General features: G+C 42.9%; 1 protein-coding gene across 4 annotated transcripts in view; it reads right to left on the bottom strand.

Moving 5' to 3' along the window:
• The window catches only part of LIG6 (DNA LIGASE 6), a 60,378-nt gene extending 57,306 nt beyond the window's left edge, over positions 1-3,072 (bottom strand). The window contains exons 1-3 of one of the 4 annotated variants that reach the window (XR_013581428.1): positions 631-3,072; positions 421-538; positions 185-266 (exon numbers count right to left, since the gene is read on the bottom strand). Coding sequence is in view for 3 of the 4 variants with exons in the window: in XM_078574968.1 (XP_078431094.1) it covers positions 185-266; positions 421-538; positions 631-2,785 (2,355 nt within the window). In the remaining variant the exon portion in view is untranslated. The remainder of the gene's footprint in view (positions 1-184; positions 267-420; positions 539-630) is intronic. The other 3 variants (XM_078574968.1, XM_078574966.1, XM_078574967.1) reach the window with 3 other exon arrangements.
• Between the last annotated feature and the right edge of the window lie 9,455 nt (positions 3,073-12,527).

Genomic DNA, 12,527 nt, shown 5'->3' on the forward strand with positions numbered 1-12,527 from the left:
ATAAAGGGGCAATGAATATTGCAATAAAGAATCATTAAAAATATATATATTGCAGTTAAAAATCTCCAAAAAGTAATGAGGAAATTCATAATCGTTAAAAACCACGAGTCAGCAGGTGAATGGAAAGGAATCCAGCCCAAGAATCAAAGAGCTTCGCTCAATGACACAACAAATCATAGCTAACCATGTTTTTGTGGGGTGGAGCAATTTTATTCGTACACAGATAGACTGCAGGAAGTACATCCTCTGGCGACAATGCCAGTAAACTGTACAAGAGTCAAATCAATAAACCCGTTAGTGACAAGATAATAATTTCAATTCCAAAAAGAATGAAATAAAATATTTAAAATGAGAACAGGAACATGGTGACCCCCTTTTTCGTTTCAAAAAAAAAAAAATGAGAACAGGAACAGGATTCACCTCCTGAACATGTTGCATAACATACTAATAATCTTTGTTTTTCCCTTTTCCTTCTCAACCAAATCGAAAGTGCGTGCCAAGTGTAAATAGGGCGCAGGTTGACCGGCTTCCCAGCATGCTGCAAAAAAAAGCCCAAGTCTCCAAATAATTGGTAAAACATCCACCTCCTAAACATCTCTCCCTAAAGAAGTATTTCAACAAGGACCTGACCATGCTCAACTGGGGAATATTCATCAAGGGGCAGAGATACGAAATCCTTGTCAGACTCTTTGATGAAAACCTCTTTGATAGCTAAAGAAGGAAATTTTGCATTCTCCTCCAAGGGCTTGGCTTCTTTCTCTGGAATGCAAGTAGTTTTATCACGCTGCACAAAACTTTCCTTGATATCCAAAGCTGGCGTCTCATTCTTCCCAGTGTAATACTGATCTAATGCGGTGTTGATGTCCCATCGCGTCTTATCCAGCAGAGAAGTAGCAGCAGTTGGCGTCAAGCCTCCATTAATTATGCACAGGAATTCATTCAATTTACCCTGGGTATCAACTTCAGATGCCTCTCTTTCATTATGAGAACACAGTCTAATACCTTGAGAGGAGACTTCCTCATTACTAGATGAGCAAGAAGTGATTTTACCAAAAAAATTGGTAATTGTAGATTGCTTGTGTCCACTCATTTGCAAAGCAGAACATATCCTTCTTTGTTTCTTTGTCCGACTCTCAAGCTCGCGCCGTCTTTTCTGGGGAGATGCCACAACGTTTTTATCGTCTTTCTTATGATCTATAACTTTCACTGGAGACTTCGATTTTGGATCTAACGGCTGAGATTCAGGAAAGCCTGTCAAGGCCCCAATACATGGTTGAAGAAGTGGATTCACCTCTTCAAAGAACTCTGTCTCGGATTCAACAAAGAGTGAAGCAGCTGCAACTATATCCCCACTTGAATCATTCAGCAGACGGAGAATTTGCTCTTGAGATACCCACGATGGCAAGAACTCACGCAAATCTTGGATATTCTTTTCAACTTCCTCATCGCTCGAAGTATTTTGATTCCTCGAGTATGAGGTAATCTGCAGGCATTCTTCTTCGCTTTCTGGGGTATCTTTCATCGCTTGGAAGAAGCCCTTCAGTAAGTCCCTCTTGTTTGCTGTTTCATCAAGGAGGTCTGCGAAATGCTTCTCCACTAAGAGTCCCTGCTTACGGTCACCCTTTGAAGAATGAACCCCAACGGTGGGGATGACTCGCTTGGGTCTGAGAAATCTCACATATTCCCGGAGTTCTTCGTAGCTGGAATGCTCACTGTAAGGAACAAGATGAATCTCCAGATTCTCTTCAGCTATGACAGGAAATTCTCGTTTCCTTTTCTGATGCATCCAACCACTGGGAACGAAGCCAACAGCCCTTGAAAATCCTTTTTCCGTCGTAATTTCCTTCATTTTTGCGAAATTTGGACGAAAATACGGCCAAGTCTCGCCCAACAAGTTCCACCCGATCACGTGAATGAAACTGCCTTTGGGATCCTCTGTGAAAACCCTAGAATCAGCCAGGCCAGAAGAGCGCAGAATCTTCATTCTCCGGCTATCCACATGAATCTGGCAGTTCAACCGTCGAGAAACCTCCAGCAAAATCCGTTCCTTGCCGAGAACGTAGGTAGGAATCAGTATCAAGACCGAATCTTCCCGTGATTTAATCTTCTCCACTTGGTTTGCGATGTACTCAACCGATTCGTCCTGCGACAGGAAGCAAAACCTCGGATTGCAGTAGGTCGTATCGAGGAAAACCGCTTCAGCCCCAACAAAACAACGAAGAAATCTATCCGACCGCATGGCCTCGTTGAATCTGAAATCCCCCGTGTGAACATACTTCCTGCAACCCCCAATCTCATCATCAAAGACACTGAACAGAAACTGCACAGCCCCGGGGCAGTGGTTCGCCTCCACGAGAGTGACCTCGCAGCCATCGATCTGAACAGTCCGATCAACGGAAAGCGGGACGACGAACAAGGACGAGACATCTAGGGCATCAACGAGGAGGCGGGCGGTGAGATCCGAACAGAATACCATACCTCTGCACCAATTCCGACCGAGGCCCTCGTAGTGATCGGAGTGGAAATGCGTGAGAAAGTAGGAAACTGAGAAATCGCCATGAAAGCGGAAGCCGTCGACGATGAATCGAGTTCCTGGGATGATCTTGTGATGGGGGAAGCTCCTGGGAACCGGCGGAAGCGCAGAGCTCGATCGGAGGATGTCGATAGAAGGAGGATCGCAGGAAGAACTCGGAGAAGAGATCGAGGAGAAAGATTTGTAGGCGTCGAGGAAGAGGGAGGAAGAGGAGAAAGCTAGGGTTGATGGCGGAGGAGGAGGTTCTTCCATGGCGGTGGAGCCGAGCTTCGTGAAGAAGAAGAGTTGAAACGACCATCGATGGGACCGTTGGGGAAGTTTAAATAGGGGTGAGGGAGTTGGCGGGAGTACTGCCTACGTGGCTGGGGCCCACCATGATGCCACGTGGCTTTTGGTCTACGGGACTCAACTAGGGAAAGTCAGCCGTCATCGTCACATGTCATGGTGATGGCAATGTGACGGATGACCTGACGGTGACGGGGGCGGTGACAGATGACTTACTGGGCCTCGGACGAGTGACGTGACGGGACGGCCGTCATCCCTGACGTCTGTGACTTATTTTAACAAACAACAAAAAAAGTTTTAAAATCTTTAGATTTAAGCTGTTCGATGGCCGAATTTTTGCCATGTGGCACCGCTAGCTCGATTTATTGGCATTTTGCAGAAAAGTCCCAGCATTGATTCCTGTGCGCAAAAGGCTGCCAGTCCAAAGATATTCGGAGATATGACCCTCCAATTCTCTCTCCTCCGCATGGTTGTTTTTCCTGTCACATGTGGCAGTGACACTGTCTAGTGACAGGGACACTGCAAACCGTGACGGTGACGCGAACGTGACGGATTTTTCCGAAATCGTCGCTTCGCTCCGAGCAAAAGAAGTCATTTCATTCATGCTGAACCTTACCTATGATGCAAGGTTCTGCAAGAACTTATGTTATGTAAATTCGGTTTTTTCCCGAGAGGAGGCATGGCGAGCGGACGGACGCGAAGAAGTAAAGAATTTGACATGGGAGCTGGGACACGCCAGCCACTGGGGCGCGCTTTTGCTAATAATTCTAACTGCTCTAGTTGAGTACCAATGGCTTTGTTAGACTGAGCCGATTTTCGCTTACCTTGACAATTGTTGAGACTTTTCAAAGGTTATGTTTACCCGCTCACTCGCGCCTTGAACCTTCCATTCACATTCAGATCTTTGTGGATAACCCGTTACCTCTGCATGAATAAAGTGGTTCCTTTCGTGTGGTTGGCGGCGAAATCGAGCGCGCCGGACAGCGTTCACAAGGCATAAGCTGTACAATGAATCGCTCAAATATTGGATTCGTAAAAAAATCCCTAATCTCTTTTATTTCATAACGTGGCGGAACTTTAAGATGCTGAACCAAAGCTTTACTCGGATCAATCTCAATCCCTCTCCGACTAACGGAGAATCCTAAAACACATACATTAGTTAGTGTTTATGTTTACATAAAACATTTTTAAGATTGAAGAGATGGTCTTCTCGAGTCCAAGACTTAGAAAGAATATCATCAACATAGACCTCCTGTGCATCATATCATGAAAGATCAAGTCATAGCCCCTGTCCTTTCTTAGTAGTGGCACCAGCCTTTTTGACTTTTACTTTATTTATTTACTTATTTATTGACTTCTTTATTGACTTCGTAACGTTTCATCTTTTGCTCCCGCTCCTAAAGTCGCCTTGAAGTCGCCCCCTTCACGATAACCTCGTAACCTTCATCAAAAAACCTTCGTGTATAGAAGTAAGATTAGCATTTACTGATATTTCTGATAAATCATTCATTTACTTCTTTCTTAACAGAACCTAAGAACCTTTATTATAGTTGTTGTAATGAATGACGTTTTCTTTCTTTCAGAACCTCTGCCATCAACATCTGGTTATATCCATCGAATCCATCCATGAATGAGAATCTTTCTTTCAGAACCTGCGGTGTTGTCAACAAACAAGGTTATTTTATTTTTAACATAATGAAAATAAGAAGAGCAGTGGAAAGTCATCCTTGTTCCTTATTCATCTTTGATGCACATCCGAACTCCCATACACGCATAAGGGCCGACTTTAGGAGGCGTACATTATTTTCAATACCAAGTGGGATATTCAGAGACTTGCAAATAATTTGACAACTTTTTAATTTCTCTTTAGGTGGGTGGAGTTTCTAACTGGCTTGACAGATGGGAATAACGGGAGATCCTTGTGTCCATTCTTTCAGAACTTGATACGACCAGGTTCGACGGAGAAAGGATTTCAGGAACTCAATCAAGTCTTTTTTTGTTCATCCGTTAGTCGAGGGTTCCAAACCTTCCTATCTTTCACTCTTCTCTTCTGAAGTATAGACGGTCCCAGCGCATCTATTGCAGCTTGGCTTGCTTGTTCGGAAGATTAAGATGAAGACGCGACTGATGGAGCGCAGCGGATAAATGAAATAAACCTTCTCAAAAATTTATTGAAGAACGTTATCCAGCGGATGGAAAGAAACTTATCTTGAATGAAGATAAGATGAATGTGTCAATTCAGATGAAGGCGCGAGCGTGAAGATTAAGATGAAGACGGCGTGAAGATTCAGGCGCGAGCGTGAATATATTAAGATGAAGGCGTGAATATATTCAGATGAAGTAAAGAACACGTTCTTTTAGAATGTTCTGAAAGAAAGAAAAGTCAAAATAAAAGTAAAGAAAGATTAACAATTTATCAGTCAAGTAAATCAAAGTAAAGATAAAGAAATAAATAATAAAAATAAAAACGCTCAAGCTCAAGCCTTCCTTCCCAACCCAGCCCTTTTAACTCTATCTAAGGTTCGGTTCTGCAAGAACTCTTTCTCCAGAAGCTAATCCACCACCAAAGGCGAGCAGCGGTTATCCGATTCTAAAAATCTTCTCGCAGAACCTTTGTCGACCTGTCTTTTCAGCGTAGAAGCTTGCTGGTTCAGGAGCTGAATCATCGTAGAAGAAGTAATAAAAATAATGTTGGGAAGTTCTATATTGGACTTTCTATTTTCTGTGTACTCATCTCTAGTTCAGCTTTATGTTCAAAAAGAATTTCTTTACTTTGACTTTATAACTTATCTAAAGATAACGTTTTATGTTAAAAATAACATATATAACCTTCGCTCCGCTCTCCTCCTAAAGTCGCGCCTCAGAACCTTTCTTGGTTGGAAAAACCAACGCCGACAAGTCTCTCTATTTTTATGGGAGCAGAGAAGAAAGAGAATGAACCAAATGATTGTTCTAGTTCTAGAAAAGATCTTCCTCACAATCGCTCCTTGTGATGCAGCGGAACCATGGCAATTAGGATCTCAAGACGCAGCAACACCTATTATGCAAGGAATAAATGACTTACATCACGATATCTTTTTCTTCCTCATTATTATTTTGGTTTCACGGATGTTGGTTCGCGCTTTATGGCATTTCCACGAGCAAACTAATCCAATAGGATTGTTCATGGGACTACTATCGAGATTATTCGGACCATATTTCCAAGTATCATCATGATGTTCATTGCTATACCATCATTTGCTCTTTTATACTCCATGGGCGAGGTAGTAGTAGATCCAGCCATTACTATAAAAGCTATTGGACATCAATGGTATGGTGATTTAAGTTACCGCGAAGCATCTGGCTACCCTAATCTCCCATTCGAGACTATAAGAACTATAGCATGCCAGGGAGTTTAGGTGGTTAGACCTATACCCAACTATAAGAGCCTATGGTTCCATTCTTGTTGTTGCTGGAGGTACACATCCCTCTTCTGCGATATAAATAGATGCTAAGCCTGAAATGTCCGATAACGGCGGCTGAAGTAGTGAATCTATCCGCATACAACTTTGGAAGAGGATAACTTTATCTGAAGATAACCTTTGTTCTGATTAAAAGAAAAACCTCTTTCTTGAGGTCCTGGGACCAGCGCTATCCGGCGGCTGATAACTTTCAAGAGCTAAATTATTAAGGTTCAGTCGAAGATGAATCAGAATGAAAGGTTATGTTTTTTCACATAAATAAAACGATGAATCAACGATGAAGGTTCCGCGTGAAGATTAAGATGAAGACGCGATGGAGCGAAGAAGAAGAATGTAATAACTTAAGGTGGTGCCAGAATGACTCTTACTACTTTGACTTTGTTTTGTTCGTGGACCGGTCAGGTTCTGAAATAACTTTGACTTTTAGATCCACATGAGCATAGGGAATCGATAGGTGAGGAATCACTCTTGATCTGTGGGGCCTACAACTTAGCGAGCGACCCGCACGCCTTTTCCTTTCCACGCATTTATCAGACAAGGTTATCTTCAGATAAAGAAGAACTGTCCCATACCTTCTCGTGTCTCATGTGTGTGGAACCAGGTCTTTTCGTTAGGGCCGCCCCGCTACACACTGCGACCCTTACTTACCGTCGCTGGTCTTACGGTCTCTGAGAGAGGGGATAACCACCTAACTAAAGAAGAATAGTGCTCTTTATAAGAGTAGGCGTGGAGAGCTTTTTATGGAAACTTGCAAGTAAAGTTTGGGGAGGAGTATTCGGACTATAACAGTTCCGATGAACAGTCACTCACTTTTGACAGTTATACGATTCCAGAAGATGATCCAGAATTGGGTCAATCACGTTTATTAGAAGTGGACAATAGAGTGGTTGTACCAGCCAAAACTCATCTTGATTGTAACACCATGTACTTCATAGTTGGGCTGTACCTTCCTCGTGTCAAATGTGATGCTGTACCTGGTCGTTCAAATCAGACCTCCATTTGAAGGAGTTTACTACGGTCAGTGCAAGAGATTCGTGGAACTAATCATGCCTCTGATACATAGGGTGCGAGCCACCCGAGAAGCAAGCTATTACAGCGAGAGGCTGGAGCAATAGCGGTGTTAAGAAGAAGATAACGAACTTGAAGTGGTTAGTGGCAAATAGCGCCCTAGTTGATGGCATTCGGCACTCGAGGAACCACGGGCACTCCATACAGAGCAAGCAAGTCTTAGGATGAGACGCCCGCAAGGACCTCAATTCTCATTAGGAGGTTCTGCAAGAAAGGACCTATGAAAGTCGTCGGGCAACCCCGTCCCCCGCAACGCGCGGTGTGTCCAGAGGAGGAGTTTAGAGGCCTTATAGTAGCACGGACCTCCTTTTTATTTCTAGGTCATGCGAAGGGCCAGTCCAAGATAGTACGGTTATTCTACAAAGACAACAGACGCTTTGGCTAGGCGCCACTCTCTTTCAAAGTTATTCCAGCTTCTTCATTTGTGCCACGGTGAACGAACAAAAGAGGGCCGCTACAGTAGTGAAACTACGGCGGTGATTAGCATCACCTCTTCTTGTTCCTTTTAGTCAGTCCGAAGCCTGGAATCATCAATCTGAGGCGCTTAGGAGCGAAGAAGCGGAGTGGCAAGGTTATGTTATTTTTCACATAAGAAGTCAATGAATCAACGATTCATGCAAGGCGAGTGAGCTATGAGCAGAGTCAATGAAGATTAAGATTCATGTTATCGGATAAAGAAGATGAAGATGAATCAGAAGGCGCGGGGAAGATTAAGATGAAGAATGGAGCTATGAGCAGGAGCAAGAAATTAATCTTAATCTGATAAGAAGTCAATGAAGATTCATGTTATTAAGTCAATGAAGATTCATCAGAAGAACTTATTAAAATAAAGAAGAACTTCATCTTAATCTTCACGATATGAACCCGCCTTTGTTTCAGGTAAAAAAACCTCCTTCCTGCTAGGCCTCGAACCTTTCTTTCCCACCCAGAGGACTTCTCGATTCTTGCGATTCCGTGGTTATGTACATGTTCCGACTGCGGTCATTATAGATCTAGTGGCATGGCGAGGCGAAGGAGCTTTAGAAAGTAGGGGCTTTACTTAGTAACTCGCGCCGGCTAAGTGAGTTTCACCTATGATCAGATCAGTGGGCAACCAACGTGTACTTGTGGTGTTGTTGACGTTGACTTTATTAAAGCGACTTTTTAAGTAGGCGTCGAAGCTGCTCCCAGCTCAAAGGTGGAGGGTGCAGTGAAGATCTAGGAGTGTGAGCAGGAGCTGAAAGGCTCCCATACTGTTTGGAGGCAGGGGCATAGATGCCAAACCTGACCCCTATCTATCGTCGTAGAAGCTGTTCCTTTGAAAGATTATGGTTCTCGGTATCCAATCAATTAATCCTCCAAACCAACTAAACCGGGAAGCTGAAATGGAAATGAAATTGTAGGGTGAGGAATTGGAAGTTCGCTTTAACGCCGTTTAGTAGACCGCTCCATCTGAATCTTCATCTTCACGCTTTTGCTCGTCGAACCTCTGAACCTTACTACAAGTAAGTCAAGTTCATGCTGAACTTCTTGCAGAACCTGTCTAGGCATTCTGGTAAGAAGACTCCTTTGAAGGTCGACCACTACATGAGAGCGATAGCGAAGCGCCAAAAGGTGAGCAGCCTTTATAGCAATAGCAAACGGCTCTTATAGCCCTTTTCTTATTTAGTTTAGTTTGAACTTGTTAAATTATTTCAGAACCGAATGTTCTTCAAGTTCTTGCAGTTCGCCCGCCTTTGCTCCCGCTACTAAACGCTCACTCGCCTCAGAACCTATTGCTTGTCGAATAGCCGGACCGGAAGAGAAAAGGGGTTGGTTGTTGTTGGGAGGGTATATTTAGGCTACCCCACTTACAAGTAAACCAGATATGGAGATGGCGACGCTGTTTCCATTATTAGATTTTAAAATAGCGTTAATCATTTATTTACAACGGAATGGTATATAAAGTCAACAGATCTTAACAAATGATATAGTCTTTTTATGGCTACACCAGTTGAGGGTAGTTCTAGATCTGGGCCAAGACAAACTCTTGTAGGGGATTTCTTGAAACCGTTGAATTGAATATGGTAAAGTAGCTCCGGGCTGTGGTATTCCTCCGAGTCGAATGGCTCTATTTGCTCCTATCTATTATTTTGTTATAATTCTTCCGTGGTTCAGTGAGTTAGGTTCTGTTCTGAAAGAGATGAAGTACTAGTCTAGGACTCGGATTTCTAGTTTGGTTGGTAGTTCGTGAAATTTATTTGTTGTGTGACTTGTTATAATTGATCCTATTGATTCAAATGGATCTGTCATCTTGATTTGGAAGTACAACTGTCTTATATTTATTATAGTTTCCGAGCACGGAATATATCGAATAGATCAATAAAATAAAGATTTGAACGCTCCGTCGCGCCCGCCGCGTAACCTCGACTCCAAATGTCAAAATATCTTTACTTAAATAGTGAGCACTTTCAGAACTATGTGTTGGAAGTACAACTATTTATCTGGATGAAGTTGAGTCATTACATCTATTCATTAAATAAGTGATGATCAAACTTACTCAGAGAACTTTTGAGCGGACTTATTGATGAATCATCGTGGTTCTAGTATGAATCTGAGGTTTTAATTGTAGGGTCTCAACAAGCCTATAAAAAGTAAAACAATAGTCAATTTTTCATTAAAAACTAAAATAAAATACTCTTTTATTTGGGAAGATAAGATTCCAGAGGTTATGTTTACATAATCAATATAAAAAGAAAGACGGATGAGCTTCTTTGGCATTATCATCACAAAGAACAGATTCGGATTTTAATTTCTTCGGTCTTCGGTTAAATCAAGTGGCTAAAAGTTTTAATTTTATATGAAAAAGAGTATTTTATGTTTTTGCTTGAGCCGCAGATTAAATTCTCATATACGGTTCTCGGGAGGAGTTACCTTGGTTTACCTATCTCAAAAAGTATATTACTGGTTCCGCGTCCTAGATTCAGACGATTGCAGATGATATAACTTCATTCTTCCTCCGTGAACCTCACGTTAACATATTTCATTGTCTAGGGGAGAACACTTGTTTTACTTTCTGGGATTCTTGATATGCACGGTACAAAGTTCATTTACTGTGTAACCTTTTGATTCATTCTATTGTCTCTTGAAAAAATGGATATGGTGTTGGGGAATAATATCAATGAACCCTTAGCTCATCCAAAATAGGAATTAAGTGACTCTTAACTAAAACTGAACGATTATTCTTATCTTTTGATTTTTCAGTGTTCTTATTGACTTCTTTTGCTCCCTTAACTTGAAATCTGGAGTTGTGTCATATAAAATTCTTATCATTCAATGAGCATCTTGCATCTCATAGAAACTGGGTGTAATATATATACTCCTTACGTAAAGTAAAAGCCAGGTATTGAAAATACTAAAGCAATAGTACCAATATGCAAATCCACTATGTTAAGAATCTAGAGCTATTGATCAGGAAGATCGACCTCTTTTGAAGAAGATAGCATAGATAGGGCATGCCTCGATCATACCATAGAGGTTCAGCATTAAAAATAAACGTTACGAAGTCAATATAAAACATAAAAGAAGTTATGAAATAATGAACTAATAACGCTTTCCTACTCCTACTCCTTTTTTAGCGCATCGTGAAATAAATAAGAAAGAACGGGTTTATGGATTAAATCATCGCCGGTTTCGCATGAAAACCGAAATCGGAACCGGTAATCGAATCGAGCGAGAGCGCACGCAAGGGCAGGACACGCAGGATATAGCAAAGTAGCCCCCCCCCCTATCTTCTCTTTGTTCGGTCGGTGGACTTCACTGTACTGTGTCACTGTAGGGATGGTAGGCTTAGTAGGGCTCGAACCTACAATATCACCGTTATGAGCGTTACGTTTCAACCAATTAAACTATAAGCCCCTACTTATCTCTACATGCAATTCGCTCAGAAGAGCGGACTGGCCAAAGTTTTGTTTCATCTGCTTCTTCCTCAACCCGGGCAAGGTTATGAAAGAAGTGAAAAAGAACCCGACAGCGAGCGAGCCCCCCCCTCGCCGATAAAAAACAGCGAGTTTCTTTACGCTTCTCGCTTTTTTCGCTCGGCTCGGGGCGGGGCTCTCGCCCGACAGCGAGCGGTCCCTTTTCGCGACTAAAACAGCCAGACGCTTTTACGCTTTTTTTTCGCTTGCTTTACACTGGGCCCAAGGTCTAAATTGTCAGCATCGTCGCAGGTTCTGGGGCGGGCGCGCTACGGGATCTAATTTCAATGTTCTTGGTGAGATGAGATGGTGAGATGGTGTGATGAGATGGTGTGATGAGATGGTGACGTGACGAAGCTTTCATCACGTCACCGTCTGTCACGGATCGTCATCAGTCCCGTCATGTCCGGGGAGTCACGTCCTGGACGTGCCGTTCCCTAGCCGCAACTAATAGCCTATATCGTCATCCGTTATCCGGATATATGTCTATGAAGGCATCAGTCATCCATCCTGCCCTCACATTAGCGGTTGCCTGTCTTAAAGCCGATGTCGTAGACTGAGCAGTATCAACATGTACTGTAGTGATATACGGTATAGAAATCCCATTCTGAGACTATCATCAGCCTTCATCTGAGGGGTTGGATGACGTAATTGGATAACGAAGGATGATCTTCCATGGCGGTGGAGCTGAGCTCTATGAAGAAGTAGAAGTGAAACGGCTGTCGATGTGACCATTGAAAAGTATGTCGAAGAGGGAGAGGCGGGGGAGTACTACATGTGTGGGCTAGGGCCCACCAGTGCCACGTGGTTATAGTGCACGGACACGGACGAGAAGGTTATTTAATCCCACTGACGAAAAACCATCTCGTCCAGCACCTCGAACGTTAGACGAGACAGAAAATTGTCTACCGGATGAAGCACGGGACAGTTTTTTTTGGATTCGAGATGAAACTATCCCACCCTCTAACGTTGGAGGGACGCGGGATGAAGATAGTAAATTATCATTTTATGATTATTTTGATGAAATTTTATATCATGATGCCAAGGGTGCACCTGTTTCCCGACTAGACGACTCCTAGATAAGACAATTTTTGGAGGGAACAGTTTGAGATGACCCCAAGAAAATGATGCATGGGACAAGGCGAGAACCGCATTAACTGTCCACCGTCCCCATCTAGGATGACCGTGCACTTTATGTGGGGCTTTCATCAACAGTCTAGAACAGATGTCCGATATCGTCATCCA

The sequence above is a fragment of the Wolffia australiana genome, chromosome 5, assembly GCF_029677425.1.
Source record: "Wolffia australiana isolate 7733 chromosome 5, ASM2967742v1".
NCBI lineage: Eukaryota > Viridiplantae > Streptophyta > Magnoliopsida > Alismatales > Araceae > Wolffia > Wolffia australiana.